The sequence below is a fragment of the Aspergillus sclerotioniger genome (genome assembly GCF_003184525.1).
Source record: "Aspergillus sclerotioniger CBS 115572 chromosome Unknown BO94scaffold_20, whole genome shotgun sequence".
NCBI lineage: Eukaryota > Fungi > Ascomycota > Eurotiomycetes > Eurotiales > Aspergillaceae > Aspergillus > Aspergillus sclerotioniger.
This window is the reverse complement of record NW_020291010.1, coordinates 467,277-487,547: the sequence shown is the minus strand read 5'-3', so window position 1 is coordinate 487,547 and position 20,271 is coordinate 467,277. Positions and strand designations below refer to the sequence as shown.

The 20,271-nt window shown below is 47.5% G+C and overlaps 9 protein-coding genes across 9 annotated transcripts; 2 read left to right on the top strand and 7 right to left on the bottom strand.

The window, feature by feature from the left end:
• Positions 1–233: 233 nt before the first annotated feature.
• BO94DRAFT_587395 (uncharacterized protein) lies at positions 234–1,449 on the bottom strand (the record flags this gene model as incomplete). The annotated part of the gene is made up of 4 exons (XM_025615823.1): positions 234–540; positions 585–683; positions 735–1,243; positions 1,279–1,449. The coding sequence occupies 4 exons, from the start codon at positions 1,447–1,449 to the stop codon at positions 234–236; spliced, it is 1,086 nt and encodes a 361-aa protein (XP_025465759.1).
• Positions 1,450–3,765: 2,316 nt separating this feature from the next.
• On the bottom strand, positions 3,766–4,931 carry BO94DRAFT_576631 (uncharacterized protein; the record flags this gene model as incomplete). Its single annotated transcript, XM_025615147.1, has 3 exons — positions 3,766–4,357; positions 4,451–4,735; positions 4,783–4,931. 3 exons carry the CDS (start codon positions 4,929–4,931, stop codon positions 3,766–3,768), a joined length of 1,026 nt encoding a protein of 341 aa, XP_025465758.1.
• Positions 4,932–6,092: 1,161 nt separating this feature from the next.
• Positions 6,093–6,488, bottom strand: BO94DRAFT_547955 (uncharacterized protein; the record flags this gene model as incomplete). The annotated part of the gene is made up of 1 exon (XM_025613363.1): positions 6,093–6,488. One exon carries the CDS (start codon positions 6,486–6,488, stop codon positions 6,093–6,095), a length of 396 nt encoding a protein of 131 aa, XP_025465757.1.
• A 1,674-nt stretch (positions 6,489–8,162) lies between these two features.
• Positions 8,163–10,262, top strand: BO94DRAFT_601713 (glycoside hydrolase family 71 protein; the record flags this gene model as incomplete). Its single annotated transcript, XM_025616394.1, has 1 exon — positions 8,163–10,262. A coding segment is annotated over one exon (2,100 nt), but the record flags the coding sequence as incomplete, so codon positions are not given.
• A 189-nt stretch (positions 10,263–10,451) lies between these two features.
• On the top strand, positions 10,452–10,761 carry BO94DRAFT_148178 (uncharacterized protein). The gene has a single exon (XM_025605779.1). It carries the CDS (start codon positions 10,488–10,490, stop codon positions 10,665–10,667), a length of 180 nt encoding a protein of 59 aa, XP_025465755.1. The 5' UTR covers positions 10,452–10,487; the 3' UTR covers positions 10,668–10,761.
• Positions 10,762–11,950: 1,189 nt separating this feature from the next.
• BO94DRAFT_601705 (sugar O-acetyltransferase) lies at positions 11,951–13,051 on the bottom strand (the record flags this gene model as incomplete). The annotated part of the gene is made up of 3 exons (XM_025616393.1): positions 12,593–13,051; positions 12,202–12,547; positions 11,951–12,088 (listed from the first exon to the last, which is right to left on the bottom strand). The coding sequence occupies exons 1-3, from the start codon at positions 12,763–12,765 to the stop codon at positions 11,951–11,953; spliced, it is 657 nt and encodes a 218-aa protein (XP_025465754.1). The 5' UTR covers positions 12,766–13,051.
• Positions 13,052–13,130: 79 nt separating this feature from the next.
• BO94DRAFT_469849 (Zn(II)2Cys6 transcription factor) lies at positions 13,131–14,669 on the bottom strand (the record flags this gene model as incomplete). Its single annotated transcript, XM_025608304.1, has 3 exons — positions 13,131–13,970; positions 14,028–14,068; positions 14,132–14,669. 3 exons carry the CDS (start codon positions 14,667–14,669, stop codon positions 13,131–13,133), a joined length of 1,419 nt encoding a protein of 472 aa, XP_025465753.1.
• Positions 14,670–14,827: 158 nt separating this feature from the next.
• Positions 14,828–16,537, bottom strand: BO94DRAFT_558106 (glycoside hydrolase family 13 protein; the record flags this gene model as incomplete). Its single annotated transcript, XM_025613984.1, has 1 exon — positions 14,828–16,537. One exon carries the CDS (start codon positions 16,535–16,537, stop codon positions 14,828–14,830), a length of 1,710 nt encoding a protein of 569 aa, XP_025465752.1.
• An 839-nt stretch (positions 16,538–17,376) lies between these two features.
• BO94DRAFT_601700 (sugar O-acetyltransferase) lies at positions 17,377–18,033 on the bottom strand (the record flags this gene model as incomplete). Its single annotated transcript, XM_025616392.1, has 2 exons — positions 17,847–18,033; positions 17,377–17,778 (listed from the first exon to the last, which is right to left on the bottom strand). Coding segments are annotated over exons 1-2 (563 nt in total), but the record flags the coding sequence as incomplete, so codon positions are not given.
• Positions 18,034–20,271: the final 2,238 nt, after the last annotated feature.

The following is a 20,271-nucleotide window of genomic DNA, read 5'->3' as shown; positions in this document are numbered from 1 at the left end:
ATCTTTTAAATCCCCCGAAAAGCCCCAGCAGAGTCCAATCAGCGAGGATCAGCAGCGCCAAGACGTCCAATTTGAAATCTGATGTCTGATATATTCTTATTTTTAGAAACATCGGAGTACATTTCTCAATTTTTTTTATATATTGAGCTAGAAAATTCCCAGATTCTGACCGCGAAGATGGCAGAAGCCGCACTTCGTGCGACGCTGATTTCACAACCCAGTTGGAATTCAATCTAGACCGTCTCTTCAGGCCGCCTGGCTGGAACCCCGTGCTCCTGCAAGACCATCGCATCATCGTCTGTACTACCGTCCATCTGGCTGACTGAGGGCCCCCTCCTGTTGGCGCTGCCCTGACTGCAGCCATTCCTTTCCTTCTGTAGGATGGCGTACTCGCTCGGTTGCAGCTTCAGCCGCGCCAGACGGGCCTCGTACGTTTCGCCCATCCCGAGTTTGGGCGCGGCGAAGCAGTCACGAAGCTTATTGAAAAGCGGATGGATTGGGGGAATACAGCCCACGATGATGGCTATATTAATCTCGCCACTAGAAAATCAGTATTCAGCTGCAACAAGGGATGGAAACATTACATCTTTACTGAGGCCAAGTTAACAATCGTCCAGGAAACGTCGATACTAGCGCTCAGGTCTTGGGCAAAAGGAATGGCGGCGATGGAGCAAACCATAGAGCTACCACCCCGTTAGCATCAGGCTTGATGAAGTCTGGATTTGAAAACATACACACAACCCACACCAATCATACCCAACACACTCAGCTTTTTCTCCCGCGGCATCTGGAGATCCCACAAGATGAAGATCGGAATGATCATGTAGCATAAATCCGAAAAGATCGTGATGGCTTGCAGGGCGTATAGTGCATTGATGAAGGCCTGGTGTGACCAGCAAGTGCCGGGAATAGTGGTATCCCAGTTCTTGGCGAAGGGTTGACATTGCGCAAATGAGATAAACACACCTGTCACGATGATGACCACCATAAGCGCAAGCATGATGTAGAGTATCCACTTGAACATGGGCTTGGGTTTCAGCCGCAGTATCAATGCCAGGATGGATGCCTTCACAAAGAAGAAGCTGATGAGGTTGAGTGGCTGCCCTATCGTGTTGAGCTTTAGCACCATCACTGCATCCGCGGCGGAGAGGTAATATATGTGTCGTCCGACACCGTAGTAGGTCGCTGCAATGGACGTGCCTTCTTTGGCGATGTTCAGGATCCAGAGGGTTTGATTGATCAGCTTTGTGGGTGTTGAGGAAGGATTTGGACAAGTACCAGTCCCATTAACATGAGGTAGTCATCCCAGCCCAGGCTCTTGGTTATGAAGATGCGGACGGAGGTCCGTAGAGTGACCATTATAATTGCTATAGCTAGGAGCGTGATGGCTGTGGCCCTGAGGGTATCAGCCCGGTTGATGTCGGGGGGAAGATTGGTAGCAGCGTTCATGGTGATGCAGCAAGGAAGATGGTAGAAGTAAGAGCGTCGCTGCAGTGGTAAATGATAATATATACCGTAGGTTTCTATCCAAGTACGCTTTACATACGGGAGAGCGAACAACATAAGAGACATCGAGACAATGCCTATAAGAACGGCCATGCGGCTCTACCCCTCTTACAGAGGATGCGGCACCATGCCGTGGTTACCCTAACACAAACATCCCAACCATCTGCCTCGTATTCGGTGGAACACTCCCAGCAAATGAAACATCAATGTATTTGGGAAACTCTTGACTAATCTAAAAAGAGTTATATCCCAGTCACCGGAGTGACTGAGAGATCCCAAAAGTATATATTTATGGCTGAGAGCGCAGGAAACAACAATACGTGGCAGTTAGCAGCCGCCAACTGGCAGCGCCAAAAGTACTGGACATTTTGCTGACTTGCATCATTATGAACATGACGGAAAATAGACAGAACCAGATATTGGGTTTATATGAACTTACTGCAAGGGCTATCCAGGCGCATGAATACGTTGCGATCATTGGATTGGACGTTGTACATTGGTTGTGCGAAACGTTACACGCAACCTCAGGCTGCCTACACTCGGAGGATAAATGATTAGAACAAGTGGATAAATGAGGGGGCAGTGCTTGGTAATACAGAATATGACATAAGAGCAGAAGACTATGAGAGAGTAATCCTATGTACTGTACTACGTTTTGGATGCATTGGCTACTGGGACCTGTTGGCCAGAACACCACGCCGAACTGTACTGAGCCTGGTGGGAGTGATGACCTTTCCCACAACATCTATCTGATGTCCCAAGGTACTAATCAACTGGGGCTCTTGAGGCTGATGATCTGATGCATGCAGTGTTACCCCTCTCAAGCCCTACCAGATCTTGTTTGTATATATGAATAAACGCTATTTTGAAACGGTTTTTTTTGACATTCTATCTCACAAATGTCTTTAATTCTTGAAGGACTAGTACAATAATAAGACATGGAAAATGATTTAAGCAGATATATCAAATCCTGTGCCGGATCTGCCAATGATTAGAGATTTTCATATCGTTCTTGTCATAGATATAACGCCTCCAGAAGCACATTGTCTTATATAAGATCAAGTAACGCCACCGGTAGGGTATACCACTACTAACTATAAGTCCGCGAAAAACAGCTGGCACATACATTTTCTATCGAGCATATTAGTCAGGGAAAACGTAACAGGATGATGCCATCGAGGCTATCCAGAAAACTTGAAAATCGCAAACACAACAACAACTCGGTGGGAAGCCTGGACCAATGACTACTCCCTACCAGCCTCCAGGTTCTTCACCGGGATCCGTTCAAACAATATATTTCTAATATACAAAAATGTCTTCGAAGCAACACAGACAAGTGTACACTAGTCTTCAGCTTCTGACGAAATGGTTAATATTTGATGACTGAAATGGCCTTTCATAGTGACGTACCCACAGCAAATTCCGACATACTTCATCTTCACCCTCCCCTCCTCACAACCCCCCAAACACATCCTACCAAACAACCAAACAACAAGCCCTACCACAACAAAAATGACAACCTCCACAACAACCCCTCTCCACATCCCCGAGCTCCTCATCGAAATCCTAGCCTATCTCGACCCCCACACTCTCCTCCACTCCCAACGCGTCAACCATTTCTGGGCCACCGTTATCCAACATTCTCCTATCCTCCGACGATCCCTCTTTTTCCGCCCCCCTCGACATATCCCGATTCGCAATGACCACGTGACTCTTAACCCTTCCTCGGCGATATCTTCAAAACCATCTTTAACAACCCCCCACGCCCCAAATACAAGAAATCAGCCTGCCTCCAACTAGAAGCCAGTTGGCGCCGAATGCTGACCCAGCAGCCGCCGGCGAAAAGAATTCGAATCCGTAATAGAGATTTCAATGAAAGAGGCATTCCTCAGACACTCAAGTGGCGGGATCAAAAGGAGGTTGAGGCTGTTATGGAGATTAATAAAAGGAATAGGAGCTTGTCTTTGGGAAGTGGTGACGGTGGTGTTGAGAATGACAATCACATTGATATGGGCCTCTTGTTTGATTTCATTACTCTTGATAATGGGATTAATGCGGGAATGGTTGCATTGGCGTATATTAGTGCTACTGGTGATGTGTATCTTGTGCCGCCAGTCAGAGGTGCGGGGAAAGAGATACCCGATTTTATGGCGCTCTGTGTGACTTGGGGAAATAATTGCTTGTTTACTTTTTAGATATTGTGATGGGATATTTCAGGGTCTAAGAAGTCATATGTTGCTTTTCTGGGGTCTTGATCCCTTACTCCTTGAAATTGCCAAAAAAAAACCATGAATGTACAAACAGCATCCCAAACAGAGCCATCGCAACAACCATCCATCCATTCCCTGGCTTCGCCATGATCTTTGCACCGCTTCGATAATTCAAGTTTAAGGAATTGTTCCCAAATCCTAATGTCCTCAACCACGTAGGTTGATCCTCTCTCTGGACCAAGACATCCGACTTCGCATTGTCCACCACACCGCGAAACACCATCTTGACTGCCCCTGCCATCCACGTTCCTGTTTCATTACCCTGAGTATCGTATGCATACGCCCCGAATTGCCCATTGATGGTCAGGTTGGCCGTGGTGTTGTCGAATCGCACATCAATTGTGGGGTAGGTCCAGTTCAAACCCGGGATTATCAGGTCTTGGTTGATCAGAAACATGCGCCACGTGTCACTATATTCGGGGGCGTTGCAGGAGGTGAGATTGAGGAGAAGAGTGCTATAACGGAAGTTGTAGGTGTACGCGCCAGAGAGGCGATAAGTGCTGGGGGAAGTATCGATGGTGGTTAAATCGAGATCGAAGTTGTTGTATTCGGTTACGAACCAAACGTCTGAGTATACGGGACTAGAAGAAGAAGAAGAAGAATGATTCCGTTAGTTTGATCTGTAGTAATACGCCCACTGGTACGCATAGCCGAGGAGTTGGGGTGGCAGATACTTTGAAGAGACGATGTCATATTCCGAGATTGTAGATATGTCCGAGTCCAGTGATTGATCCCAGAAATCATAGTCGGTCGGCCAGGAAGTCAGATACAGGTTGACTGGGTTCCGGGGCCTTGAGTTCCAGATGCTCGTCTCGGTGATGCCGAGATAGGAGGGCTTGGTGGTTCTTAGGGTTCGATTCTGTAGCCCCGACCAGAAAGAGCTATTGGTGGAGCTGAAAGCCGTTGGGGTGAGCTCGAATTCCAACGTCGCATTGTAGTAACTGAGTCGCTTCAATAACCTACGCTGATATGTGAAGGTAGTATCCTCATCCGAAAGGAAACTCACGATCCAACCCAGGCATATAGTGGGTACCAAAACCCTGTGATATTGAGTGGGCGAAAATCTAGTGACGGTTTATAGGATTTGTCGGGTGTGGCGCGAACGACGACACACAGGGCTATCAAACCGAAGAGCAAAAAAAGTGTGCTGATCATGGTTGGTAACTGGTTTTCGCTCTCTCAATTCCCCCTGAGCGAAGTACGGGTGGGGAAGGGTGTTTAAGAGAGGCCGTTCGGAATGAGGGTCTTGGACTAACCATATATATCCGTAAAGGAGCCAACCGGCCACCATTCCACTAGCGTCTTTGAACATATTACCCCTCCTATCTCTGCGCCTTGTCGGGGAAGAGGCTCGTGTGGTTCCGGGAGACTATAATGTCTCAGAGCAATTTGGTCTACGTTGTTTTAGGCTCAATTTAACCTAGTTTGCCTGCAGCCATGGAGTGGTCAGTGTGTTTACTGTTTTGATTGGGCCGGGACACTGGGTGTTGATCTCCCGATATGCCTCAAGGTGGGTCCAATATGGCAATTGGCCCTGAACTTGCCCTGATCTAGGCTGACTCTCCGGGACTAACCGCCGGGAGAAGACAAGCACTTCCTAGCGTCTTCACAAGCAATCCCTGGATAGTCCTGCCAGGATACCCACAGTTTCTCCAGATGCTCCGCCGGAGTCCTACACCGGCCATAGACAAAATGATCCACAAGAGCAAGCTATTGGTAATTCCACTTTAGTTGTGATATGACCAAGTCAAGGCTATTGGGAACTAGGCCTCACTTACCATAAGTTGTCTCGTTCAGTAAAATATCGGAATTGAGGCTTTTAAACGACACGAGAGAGGGTTGAAGCGCTGTAGATTACGAGACAAAAGATGATGGAGGATAGAGTTGCGAAGAGGAAAAGGGACGTTCCCCATACCCGGCTGAAATACTTGCTTGTACTATACGTTTTCCTTGTCTCGGCCGATATGGGATGTTAGTTGAGAAAAAAACACCAACAAAAAGATGCGATAAAATATATGGAGAGAAAGCTGAGATATCTATTGCTCATTCTCGGTGATTTGAGACCCTTCTATATCCCTTCTGCTACTCACTCCCTTCTGCTACTCACTACCAAAATTAAAAAAAAAAAACAGGAATTGAAGCCATCCAGTTGTTCAAAGAAAGAATGATGATTCTGGACCTGACCAAACAGTCCTTCTCCCAATCAATCAGTTAATATCCGTGCCTCCTATGGTGGTGGATGGGTGTGCCGGAATGGTGAGTATGAAGGATAGCCTATAATAAAATCAGATATCTTTCTTTCAATCAATCGTAGCTTCACGCAGCATTGCTTACAGTCGTAACGCTGGCTTGAACGGAGATACTACTAACTCGCGCTGCTGACGACGAGGTAGTATTGTTGAGTAGCGCACTCGATCCATCGCATGTACCATATGCAAATCCCAAGTTCGAGGAGATATGCAAAGCGTTCCGCCGGTACAGTTCGCATTTGCCTGATGATTCGGTGTAGAGCCAGGCTGCACACTTGTCCACACTGTCACATTTCTGCCCACAAGCAACAGGGCCATTCAGCTTCATAGAAAATGTGATCGGCGCACCACTGAATACACCGATGGTGTCTGATGCATAGCCTGACCAGCAGTTGGTGCCTTTAGCAGAGATAGGGGATGCTAGAAGGCTGAGAGTAACGAATAGGGTGGAAAACGTCTTCATCTTGTTTTGCGATACTTTTTCAAAGTGAATGATCTGAGTTCTCTGAATCTGTCCAAGATAGATGTGAAAGGCTTGAGAACGAAGAGGATGATAAAAGGCTGGCTTGTATCTTTCCAAATATAAATATAATTCTAGATTTATGATTCAGCAGTACGTCCCAAGTCTACAAACAAAAAAGTCCTGGAAAAGGGGCTATCTCTTCCAAGAGCTGGAAAATTGCTCTATCATATTCTTATTCATTGACTTGCAATCGATAAGCGCATGACCTCACCTAATTGTTCAGCTACTTTTATCCCCGCTGGGCTTGTCACATACCTCTCAGTATTATTATCTCCGTATGAAGCCGGTGGAATATTAGATTAAGCGTGATTGTCTAATAAGACATGTGGTAGACCGGGTGCCCACCGGTCAAAGTGGTATGCAACTAGTTAGGCGGATCTAGATGCGCCTAGTACAGATACTAGGTCCTGGCCTGTGAGCCCAAGGGAATCCGAAGCGCCTCGACTTGGGGAGGTGAAGCGGTGAGCACTGGCAATATAAAGCAAGTCACGTTACGGATCATTGCAGCAACCAATAGGAAGCCGAAAGTATGAGCCTGTAAACCAATCAGAAGCCTTCCCGCTAAACTTCCTCTAGTACCCAGGACAGAACATGGCGTTTTTCAGCACTGCGCGCCTCAAAATTAATTTCCCAAGATCCACTACCTATACAGTGTCAGGATACTGGGACGACATATAATGAGTGGATAATACGGTACTATTACATGCTGCGCCAGATGAGATCCAGGCAATCGAATCTCAAAGATGTCCTCCTAACGACCTTAAATACGACCAGGATTTTGGCTAGCATACTACTGGCGGAGAGTTCAGCTGATTGGCCAATACCTCTCCAGTATCTTGCTGGTACGCTACGAATATATGCCGCGCCAGATAGATTTGACCAATAAAACATCGAATACCTCTTGATAGCATCCATTCTGGACACAACCAGGATTGTGGCTAGTATCGATATCAATTTTCGTAGGGTCCGATACCTATACCGATTCAAGATGTTTCGACGATATATTTACAATACACGGGTGATACGGTACCAATACATGCTTCGCCAAAGAAGATCCGCCAATGGCACCTCAAAAATCTCCTGACACCAAGATGCAGGCTAGGGAAAAAGCACGCCCTAACGGTCGATTTAGTAGATTGATGGTGTTTGGGCCGGTGAGTATCGGATGAGCTTTTGCAGCTCTGGGCTGGCGATGCAACAGTCAATTTCAGTATCTACGCCGGAGAGTATAGTGCCAGTATAGCGTCCTACAGCACTTGACCAAATGAAATTATCGAATTCGCCGGAACAGCCGTTTCGAAGGGGCATCATGATAGAGCAATACCTAAATCTTGTGGTATAAATATGGCCATCTACCTACCGTTGTTTTCCCTTCTCTGCTACATGCACTCTTTCAGTCTTCCTCACCACGGGGAAATTCCTCTCTTTTCATCTCTCTTCTGCTATTTGTATTTGTCACTCATTCCGCAATAAAACATTCTCTTCTCCTTTCCTTCTTTCTCCTGTTCCTTGGCTCTTGCCATGTACGGGCCCAAGCTGTCTTTGCCCATTTTATGGTATGGACTTCCCTTTCTTTCCTCTGCAACTCCTCGGAACTTCCTGCGCTGACCAAAGAAGGTGTCAAATGCGGGCAATTTCTCGATTAGCGATTGGGAAAGTGACATCAAGCTAGCTCAAGATGCTCACATCGATGCCTTCGCACTCAATATTGCCTACAACGATCCAGTCAACTCGCCGCAGATTTCAAATGCCTTCTCTGCCGCAGGCGACCTAGATTTCAAGTTGTTCTTTTCCTTTGATTATGCAGGGAATGGGGCTTGGGCAAAGGATGATGTGGTTCTATTATTGAAGCAATATGGCAGTAACGGTGCTTACTACCATCACAATGACCTCCCATTTGTGTCGACATTTGAAGGGCCCGATAGTGCCGCGGACTGGTTCTTCATCAAGCAAGAAACAGGTGGCCTCTTTTTCATGCCAGACTGGTCTTCTTTGGGGGCCAAGGCTGCCGTTGAGCTTGGAGCGGGCCTCATCGATGGACTTTTCTCTTGGGCAGCATGGCCTTGGGGTGATCGGGATTCCAACACCTTCACCGATGCCTCATACCTCCAGTATCTCAATGGCTCAGGCATTTCACTCCCATATATGATGCCTGTCTCTCCATGGTTCTACACCAATCTCCCCGGATATGATAAGAATTGGTTGTGGCGTGGTGACGATATATGGTATAATCGCTGGCAAGAGGTGCTCTATGTCCAACCCGAGTTCGTGGAAATCATCACCTGGAATGATTGGGGTGAGTCTCACTACATTGGGCCCCTCCACGACAATGCATGTGCCCCATTTTCAATTGGAGAAGCCGAATTCAACTACGCGGAAAACATGCCTCACGATGGCTGGCGCCAGTTTCTTCCATTCGTCATCGATACCTACAAGTCCGGAAATGCGGAGATCACCCAGGAGGGAGTGGTTGCTTGGTATCGCCTTACGTCCAGTACTGCATGCGACACTGGGTATACCCCTGGAAACACCACTTCCGAGTTACAGCTTGAGTTTCAGCCGTATGACGTGGTCCAGGATAAGATCTTCTTCTCTGCTCTTCTTGGGTCTGCCGCCGATGTAACAGTCAGTATCGGTGGGAATGAACAAGCAGCGTCGTGGACTTATACTCCAGAAGGCGGCATCGGCATATACCACGGCAGCATTTCCTTCACCGGCTTTACTGGGACTGTGGTGGTGACTGTCACGCGAGATGGCTCCGTCATCGCCGAGATGACTGGTGAGGAGGTTCTCGCCGACTGTCCCAATACCTGGGAAATCTGGAACGCCTGGGTGGGTTATGCCATGTCGGACGCAACGATCTCAGCCACCCCTGCGCTGGACTTGTCAGACCGAGTATGCGTTAAAAGTACCAGTCTAGGGAACTTTGCCGGACTCTGTGAGTTTACCTGTCAGTATGGCTACTGTCCCATCAGCGCCTGTACATGCCTGGCAATGGGGGCCCTGGTCAAGCCGGATGTGACTCTGAATGTCAACGGGTACCCCATCTCGGGCGAGGATGCCAGCTATGACGGACTTTGCAGCTATGCATGCAACCATGATTACTGCCCCGACACATCCTGTGGCTCTAAAGAAGTTCCTTTGACAGTGCCAACGGTTTCCGACTTCTCCCCGCCAGCCTGTGTCGCAGGCACTGGGGACGGCAACCTTGGCGGACTCTGCAGCTATGCCTGTGGCTATGGCTTCTGCCCTATCCTGTCTTGCACATGCACTGAGACCGGTGTTTTGGTCACGCCCCCTGATGCCAATGCCACTATCAATGGTAAGGCTGCGAGGGGCCTTGTGGCCCGAGACTACGACTCGCTCTGTGACTTTAGCTGTACCCGGACTTACTGTCCAACAGAGGCCTGTGTCAAGGCCACCACCACAACGGCATCTACGGGTGATGGCTCGGGCTGGAACTCGCTCTCTTGCTTAAACATTAAGCCAGATAGCACAACGCAATGGGCTGACGCCCAAGCGGATGATGCCTGGACTGCCGCAATAGCAAACTGGAAGAAATCCTATTTCGCGCAGTTTACATGGGCAATAAGTGTCTTTTTCTATGGCCCCAGTTGGAGCGATATGGACTGTTTCAGTCTTTCTGATTCAAACGGTAAGTTGCGTCGTTTGCTTGTTGTATGCCCGCAAATGAGTACAAATACTGACAAGTGAATTTTCCAAGACTGCGCGGGCATTACTGTGCCATGCGACTCCGGTGACTCTGCCGCCGGATACTTGATTATGAAGACTTTCGTAGCACTTGAGGACGTGAGTAACGCGTACCTGAACCTCCTTTTGAAACAGTATCGCTGATCCGCTGGACAATGACCATCAGACAATTACAGCCCTCTATGATTCTATGATGCTTTTACCAAAGCGCAATCAGACGCCACTGATATGATTGGTGATATTTCAACAACATTTTCGAAGTTCCCTGACTCGGGCTCAAGCACATCGGACATGATATTCAATGCTCTGGGTCTGGTTTATACGTTGGCCTCGGGGCCCTTGTGGGGGACACTAATGAAAGATGCCGATAAGGTGGCCAAAGACAGCGCTGACACTAAGAAAATCTAGGATAGTCTCAAGAGCGCATTAAGTGATGGTGTAAGTATTGTTCAGGACATCACTGCCGTGAAGTCAGGAATTGTGGAGAACAATGAACTTGGGGTCAATCTGGAAAACATGGCGATTTATTACGTCAGTGTGACTGACAACTTGGTGAGCTCTTACAATTTCCCCCCAGTATCTCTTTCTCATCGCACTAAACATCGCATTAGAACTCCGACATCTTCAATGGCAGTGACTCCAGCCTCAACAACTTGTACTCGATCATCCAGGGAGGACTACTTCTGGAACCGGACTATATCGCCCCGGACAGCGCAACCCTCACCCAGTATGTCCTAAAGGCTATGTATTCCGTTCTCATTCCCCAGGCATGGCAGTTATCCACCAAGCCAGTGTGGCCAGTAGTGGTGAACGGCTCCGTGGCATGCGACTCCAAGTCAGTCGGTCCCGATATCCTTGAGGAACATATAACCAGCTCAACCGCCAGCAAGACGATGATCTGCCACGAGAATATCAAATACTACCTACTTGCCGCAGATACCAATGATGGGTATTGCTCGAAGAAAAGAGACGTCGATGCTTCCTCGAATAATGGCGTGGAGGACATGGGTGGTCCGACATGTGCCCCGGGAGTCTTTGGAATCTTGCCCGGAATGACTGCCCTTGACGGCAAGGCTTGGTCAAATATTACCTTTGAAGACATTGTGGTCGGGTAAGTTCTCCTCTCCTCTCCTCTTGATAAAGACTGCTTGCCAACGAATCATCTGTTCTGCAGGGCTATCAATACTTATACCAGCAACTCCAATACCAACGGGGGTGGCTTGGCCACGGACCCTTCGACTATGATTGATAATATCTTGGAATCGGGTAACCAAGCACCGGGCATTACTACGATTCCTGTTTGCGGGGCTGAAGAGGCGATTGTGAATTGGGGGACTTATCTTCGACGTGGGAAGAAAGGCGATAATTATCCATGTGATTAGGGGGTCAGTGAGCGAGAATAGAGGCGCTTCTATATAGATTAATCTTAAAAAGGAGTATTCTGCTCTATTTTAATATTTTTCTCTTTTCTTTTTTTTTACTTTTTTCCTCCTCTTTTCTTCTATTTAATCTGTAGAAATAGCAATTGATGTCGATGATTTTTTTGCTGTTTTGTTTTGTATATCTAAGTTCATTGTATGGTTTAGTCTTTAGATTGAGTTCCCCTGGCTATTGGTATTTTCTGGAACGAGATGTGACGGCTCAACAACAATCAATGTATTGATTTATTGTTGATTCAATCGAGCGTATGATTAGTCTAAGATTTCGTTCTTGGCTTCTTCCGGAATACTGTTGTTCTGCGGACATTCAGATGTCGATGTACCACTTCGTTCAATCTTGCGCAGGATCCGGGCCGGGTTTCCTGCCACGACATGATAGGCTGGGACATCCTAAATGAACCAGACGCAATGTTAGCTCTGCTATAGGTGAGTACTAGGGCGGTTCCCATTACCTTTGTGACCACGCTACCGGCGCCAATGGTACATCCATTACCGATTGTCACACCGGGCAGAATGATGGCATTTCCCGCAATCCAACAGTCTTCACCCACGGTGATAGGACGGCCGAACTCTGGCCCGCAGGTCCCGTTGCGTAGATCCGGGTCGACCGGATGAGTTCCACTGAAGAAGGATACATTGGGTCCGACTAGAGTGCGTGCGCCAATTGATACAGTGCAGGTGTCCACAAATGTACAGTTGAAATTGATAAAGACGTTGCTCCCGACTTTGATGTTCGTTCCGTAATCGATGTTAATGGGACGTTCGATCCACGGATACGCGTGAAGTGCTGCGTCTTCTTCTTCATCGGTCGCACATGTATCTGGGAGTGGTAGGGGGTCGTTTGTGATGCTAAGGTGCATTAACAAGGGAGGTTGAAACGGTTTGGTGACCTACTTTTTCCAGTATTCTGCCAGCTCGCGCCGGGACAGCTCTCCTGCGCGGTTGAGCTGGCCGACAAGACGCCCGCAACGTTTGCGCGCAGCGATTACCGATGGGGTAAAGGCGTAGTAGAGTGAGCCACGCTCCATCCGAGCGAGATTCTCTTTTTCGTCGATATTTTCGATCATGGTGGTGGTGTGCGAGGGCTGGTGGGAGCTTTGTGAGGTGTTGCAGGAAGTATCGCTCTACCTTGGGATCTGGGAAGCGGCGTGTCTTATTTGTAGCATCCGACGATCGGCATTCTCATTTCTCCGACTGAAACCCGTTGTTTGGAGATTCCTGGCTTTATCAGTAGGGCTGTCCATTCCGATGCGCCAAGCCTATTTGAGGCAATAATAGCCGCGCTGGGAATTCAAGTAACCGGTTATTGGTTAGTGTGGGCGATGGGGCTATTTGCCAAGAACGCATGGATTTTCAGCCTCCATCCGATATAAATCAGGCTCACCGTTCCCGCTGGAATTGATCAAAGTATCCAACCCGGATGCACCACCTATCAAGCCAAAATGACCGGACATTGATGCCATTCCAGCCCGTCTGGATTGGATAATTGCTCGTACCCATCGATAATGGGAAGTCCTCGGTTCCACATTCTGTCTTTGCGCCACTTTTCTCGCAGGAATTCTGCGCTTTTCGAGAAAATGGCCGATTGCCAATTTTCGTGGATGTTGTCTAGTTTCGCAGCGATGATACGTTGGTGTGCAGATACACTTGCAGATAAGCCTGTGATAACCAGTGGCCAGCTCAGAATGTTGTGCGAGGGCGAGTCTGGAGGGAGATGTTGCAGTGTCTTGATGAAGCCATCCACCAGAGACTGAACCGTGCCATCTCCACGGAGTCCGGATGGAGCAAGAAGCCTCCCAATATGGATGCGACAGGCTAAGCAGTACAATTGTGATATGATGGCATCATGGTGATGTTCCAGTCCCATATCCTGTTGGAGATTAAACTTCATTTCACAGATCGCAAGGTCTTGATCCAGGAGAAACAGTTCTCTTCTCGCTACAGATGCCTCGTCAGATTTTCTAGACATCAGATTAGGACCCAGCAGGGCGATGCGGTATATGGCGATGAATAGATCTTGAGAAGTTCCCATGATATGCCCGTGTTGGAGGTACGCGATGACCGACGGGGAGCTGAAGATGCGATCGGCCGGGGAACCGGATAGCTGGGTGCCAAGAGAGAAGGCCGCCAGGGCAAAAAAGTAACAAAACATCTCAAACAAGTATGCCCTCAAAGCGGGGTCCATGCTGCCGGAGGAAATGCGATTCTGCAGCAGAAAAGCCGCGGCTTTGAGATGGGGAAGTATCCGCTCGCGGTTGGTGAAGTTTTGCGTCTACATGGTCAGCTCTGAGGCCTGATGAATAAGCGGGCGAAGTTTGAGCTCGCATACCTCATGCAAGCAGAGTAAAAGTACTGCGAGTGGGGTGTAGTCTAGAAAGTATAAAGATGCATTAGTGCGAGAGTGTAAAAAACAGCGGATGGATCGGTCCGTACCCGACTGAGGCCCATCCGGTGACGAAGCGACGGACATTTCATCCTCAATCGCCATTCTAAGGCTAGACACCGCCTCTCCGTAGTATTCGATGGTCGCATGCCGGATTTGTGAATCGCCCCGGTTGTATTTGAGCAGGTCCGCGGAAGCGATTGCGAGGATGCACTTGCGGACCAGATGGCTGCCAGAGAGAGCCGGAGAGAGCCACTTCAAGTAGTCGGTCCTTCGCGATCCCGTCCTCGTGGATAACCATCTGGGGCTAGCGTTGAGGAAGTGTCCGAGCAGGCGCCAGACAATATCCGGGGTTAGGACGGGGAACACGCTCACCATTCCTTGGGCCTGGTGAGGGAGCTTTTTCTCCGCAAGGCGCACCGCCCGTCCTCGGCGGCGTTTAGGAATCCGAATCAACTCGCTCGGTTCCCACTGGCATTCCAGGCTGTTACGTTGACAGCCGGCACAGGATGGACGGCCCTCGTCGCATTTCTTTTTGCGGTGCCGGCACGTTAGACATCCCGTTCGAGATCTCCTTGGGGGGCACATATCTCGCTCCATGTGGAGAGGGGGAGGGGAAGTTCGAAGAGGCAACTTGCTCCACGTCATCAGCATCGCAAAAGACACCGCAATGTGGGGCTGGTTAAGTTACCCGCATTACAGTTACGATACACCAGAGATAAGATGTGGTATTGATGGTTATCGGGTCATACGAGGTACATTCGCCCCTCGTATGGCTGCAACCGATGCGTATTCTCCCCCGCATTGCTCAGCAGCAACTCGAACTGTCTTCCAAGTTTCGCTTCCAGATTGTTCTCTTGCTCAGTCGGCGTAAAATTCAGAACTACCACCAGTTTCCGCCCATCCCCCTTCTTCTCGAAGATAAATAGCTTTTCGTCCTCGGGATCCGTATGAGCAAACACGCCTTGCGCAAATACATCGGGATACTCCTTTCGGATAGCGAGCACCCTCTTCCAAAACGAAAGAACCGATTGTCCATCGAGAGCTTGTCGCTTGACATTCAAGTTCGCGTAATTGTCATGCGCCCGCATCCACGGCGTGGCATCGGGAGTCGTAAACCCGGCGTGCGGAGTACTATCCCACTGCATGGGGATGCGGGCGTGGTCGCGAGCCAGATGCTGCAGAGCCGTTTTTGCGGCAGCCAATGCGACCGGATCATCGTGCGAAGTCCTCCGGACATGCTCGTAGTAATTCTGGCTCTCCAAATCCTTATATTCCACCATCCCCCAGGACGCGGGCACGTTAACCATCCCAATCTCCTGGCCTTGATAGACAAAGAGCGTCCCGGACAGACTGGCCACGAGGATAGCCAGCATCTTTGCACTCTGAGACCACAGTTCAGGAGTATTCTCGCATCCCCACCGCGACACACATCGGGCCTGGTCATGGTTTTCCAAAAACGCCGTGCTCCAGCCGTCCGTTGTGCCATCCATGAGTCGCTGTGTAGCACACACTCTCTCCTTCAGCTCAGGAAGCGTCCAATTCCGCGGAACAGTATGATATCTCAAGGCCTCTCCGGTGCCAAGGTCGACGATATCAAATTGGAAGACCATGCTGAGCTTTTCTTCCTTTGCCGAGACATACGAAAGTACCTGTTCTATTTCCGGAGTAAGAGGCAGCTCTCCCACCGTCATCGCATTGTATTTCTTGAGGATAGTACTCATCTCGCGCAGATACTCATGAATCCGGGGCCCGTTGCAGAATAGATGCGACGCATACTGCCATTCCAACCGGGGATCTGTGACCGGGGCATCCGGAAAGGACGTATCTTTGCTGTACGCGTTCACAACATCGATACGGAAGCCGTCAATTCCCTTGCACAACCAGAACTCCATCGCTGATGCATAAATGGCCTTTCGGGTTTCCTCGTTCTCCCAATTCAGATCGGGCTGCTGCGGTGCAAAAAGGTGCAGATAGTACTCTCCCGTAGTGTCGTCCCACGCCCACGCACTACCGCCGAAACAGCTGCGCCAGTTGTTTGGCGGGTGCCTCTTGCCGTCTGGATCATACCGAGGAGGACGCCAGATATACCAGTCGCGCTTGGCTGAGGAAATCGAGGATCGCGACTCTTGAAACCACGCGTGCTCATCCGAGGTGTGGTTCACCACCAGATCGAGCAGGATGCGCAGTCCGCGCGCATGGCACGCTTCAATCAGCTTTTCGACGTCTTCAACCGTCCCGTATGGTGGGTAAACGGCTTCGTAGTTGGAAATATCGTAGCCCATGTCGTGCTGGGGGGAGTCGTACATTGGACACAACCAGATGGCATCGACGCCTAAGGACTGAATGTAATCGAGCTGGCTGTGGATGCCGGGGATATCCCCGATGCCATCCCCGTTGCTGTCTTGAAAGCTGGCGGGGTAGATCTGGTACACGGTTGCGTTTTTCCACCACATATTGTCAGAGGATGTGAAGATAGCTGGGTGAATAGAGATGGAGAAAAGGTAGAAAAAATATTATCCAGATAGAATATAGACGGAGATTTAGTGGAAAATAAATAAGCGAAAAAAAATAGAGGTAGGGAGGAGAGGGGAGAAGAGAAGAGAAGAGAAGAGAGGATCCGTTGGATCTGGGCTCCACAGAGTACTTGTAAGATCGGATAAGCGCATCTGCTCTTCTGCTTGCTTCTTCCCCACCGTGCTCTTGATTGGCGCCATAGTCGGACCGACACTTGCATATTGAACAAAAAATACTTACACTATAATGGTTATGATGGGTCTCAATGCTATGTGTCATTCTGCAACGTGTTGGGGTTTATCAGCGTTTAATGGCCGACCTAAGATCTGTCTAAAATATTCACTTAACCAAAAATTCACAATATTCCAATCACAAATTCTGTGGTGACTTAGGAAACGTTCCTAATAGTAAGTAACCATACCTGATGAAGTAAGTTGCTATGTCCGACGTATCCTGAGCGTCATGAAATCATATATTACCAGGCCGATCTGCCCTTCTCTATGCCTTATTCTTACCCACGTCGTCGACGTATAGGTGCCTAACATAGGCCTAGAACAGAGAGTGGGGCTAAAGATCTATTCTCTCATACCAGAGTCCCATATCGAACCCATCATTTCTCCCCATCCGCTCCCACTATCCCTTTCCCCTGCGGATCCATTGTCGACTCAATTCGTCGGATAATCCTAGCAGGATTCCCCGCCACAAAATGAAACGGGGGTACATCCTATCAAAAGACCGATGAGTAAAAGCGATCCATACACCTATTCCTTGCTCACCCACCTTAGTTACCACAGAGCACGCCCCCACGGTACTTCCCCGACCAACACGAACCCCAGCGAGAATAGTAGCGCCTGCTCCAATCCACACGTCATCTTCAATATGGATCTCCTTTCCTGCCTCCGGTCCCTTGAGGCCGCGGCGCTCGGCAGGGTCCATGGGATGTAGCGCTCCATACAAGCCCACATTTGGCCCAAAGAGAACATTCTCCCCGACGGTGATGAGACATGTATCGAGAACTAGGGCATTGAAGTTGATGAAGGAGTTTTTCCCGACCTTGAAATTGAGTCCGTGATCGATGGATATGGGTCCATCTACGAATGGATCGGTCTCTTCAAATAAAGCCTCATCTTCTTTTGCGTCTGGATGCTCGGTAGGGAGGGGGCGAGTGTCGCCGATTATTCTAAAGATTATCTGTCAACTATTTCCATAGTTGAGTTGAATATAAAGTAATAAGAAATAGGCGCTTACTCTCTCCAAAGCTTCACCTTCTCCCGGCGAGAGGCATCTCTAGCTGCATTGAAAGCCTCACAGGCTTTTCTGCAGCGCGTCCGGTTTTCTTGGAGGATGGCGTCACCCGCGTGATACCACTTTCCGCGGAGCATCTTGTCCCATTCTGGCGATGAGGTCATCTTCTGTACTTGAAAATTTGCGGAGCTTTCAACAAAAGTAGAGTTGGGTTGAAGGGTACAAGGCAGAGACAACCCGGAGTATATATAACAATTTGGTTAGTCCAGATACCAGCGCGGCTATTACGAGCCGGTTATGGTTAGGCTGAACCTTATCTATCCCCGATCCCCACATGGGAGTCATCTATGCATGGACATATTGCATGGATTGGGGATGATGTGTAAGTGATATCAACCAGTTAGTTCATGTAGCCCTGGGGAGCTCACTCGGCCTATGGATAGGTTTGGAGTTCAAGATCAGTGGCTTGCTAAGTCACCCGTCGAAACTGTGACAGTATACATGAAAATGTGCAGTGGTTTCCACCTACTGCTTGCATCACTTGGTCTATGACGAGCAATATTTTGTCAGAACTAACTCTCAAGTCTTGACGGAGCCATACAGAGTTAGTTCTTGGCGGAGTGTTATCGCATTGATATCTATCTTGATTAGTTTCATTTTGTTGTTCCCTTGTATTGCATTGCAAGGGGTTCCCGTCCGCTCAGCCGTACTTAAGCCACAGGTTAAATGTGGTTGAACTGTCAATGAGCCCTGATCTAGCTGCTGTTTTACCCAAGAATACCACTAGTTGAAATGGTGAGTGAAGGTGAGTTGGGTGATACTTTGTTATGTCACGGATAAGCAGGGTGAGTGCAGGTAAGTGTGGGTTAATATTGTAGATAAGCAGGATAAGTAGGATGAGTAATTTAGACAGAAAAATTTTATACTTTAAAAAGAGAAATTGAGAGATATATTACTTTTTTAACCATTAATAAACTTTGTTTCTAGAGTCTTTATTATTATATTATTTAACTAGCCATACTCTATAACACTGAGATATTATATGATATACTATTTAAGAAGAAACAGAGATAGCAAAAAGTTAATAAACTCTGTAAAATTAGGGAAGTTAGAGATTTTACTTTAGAGTATTAGAATAATAAAAAAGTAAAGGAAATTATAATATCTTTTAAAAAAAGGTGTCTGCTATGGAGGAGTGATATTAATATACTGTTGGTTATTAGAAACTGTAAGTGATATACAATGGATATGTAAGAAAGCTAATAATAAACTAGATAAATAATAACTTATAATAAGCCAGAAAATAGAAACTTCTTAAAGTTAGAGCTGGATCTATCTAGCCATGTTCTGAAACTCTTTTATATGAGTTATATTTATTTGTATAAAGAAGATCCTTTCTCTAAGTTTAGTATCTGTAATAATCTTTCTTATTTAATTATTAAATAGTAAAAGATAATCTCTAGAATTATATCTGAGTCAGTTAAAGGTAATATTTATAATATTTATTCTTACTATTTTGAATTTATTCTTTACTAATATTATAAAGTATATTTAAGATAAACTTACACTGAAGTATAGACTTGAAAAATAATATTAAAAGAAGTTTTATATTATAGTAAAAGATTTAAACCTGCTATAAAGGCGCCTGTTTTAAACTAATAATTATAATTATATTCATGAATATTTAAGATTCTAAGATCTATTTGTACTTTTATTATTTTCAGCTTTAGGAACTAGAGTAGGTGTTATTATTAAATCTACTTTTTATAGAAATAGTAATAAATATTTTTATTATATGATATATATCAAAGTCTTTAAAGATCTTGTCAAACCCTAGGATCGCTTCTCCCTGTTCCTGTTAGCTTAGCTCCCGTTTCCGATACGTACCTGTGAACTGAATCAAGGTAGTCAGGTTGTTGACTATCTAAAGGTGACTTGATCTGAACAAGAGAAGAGAAGTAAGGCCAGATAGTGCCGCGCAACTATCCGTAAGTAAGTGTGGACGAGTGTTGTGTTACAGACCCCTGCTAGCTGGACAACTAGTAAGGCGGGTACGTCAGGCAGAAGGCCACATCCGGACGGAAGGGAACTCTTATCGAGGAGAACCCCGACCCGAACCGTCAGGTGCCACGGATCACGTGACCATGGTATACGGACAAGCATGTGGTATACAACATACCATCATGGTCTATGACTACCAAGCGGGTATATGATAGACCCGATGGTATACAAAATGGTATATGAGGGACGGATATATAAGGACACTCATTCATGTACTTAGTTAGTTCTGTTCTTCGTGCTCAATAACACTGTCTTTAAGTAACCATATGTTTTGATAAAGCTTAGTGACAACACTTGTCCGCACTTACTTACGGATAGCTGCGCGGCACTATCTGGCCTTACTTCTCTTCTCTTATTCAGATCAAGT

Bases quoted from the DNA above. Each gene is read 5' to 3' on its own strand.
- BO94DRAFT_148178 (XM_025605779.1), top strand. From the start codon at position 10,488: ATGATTGGTGATATTTCAACAACATTTTCGAAGTTCCCTGACTCGGGC.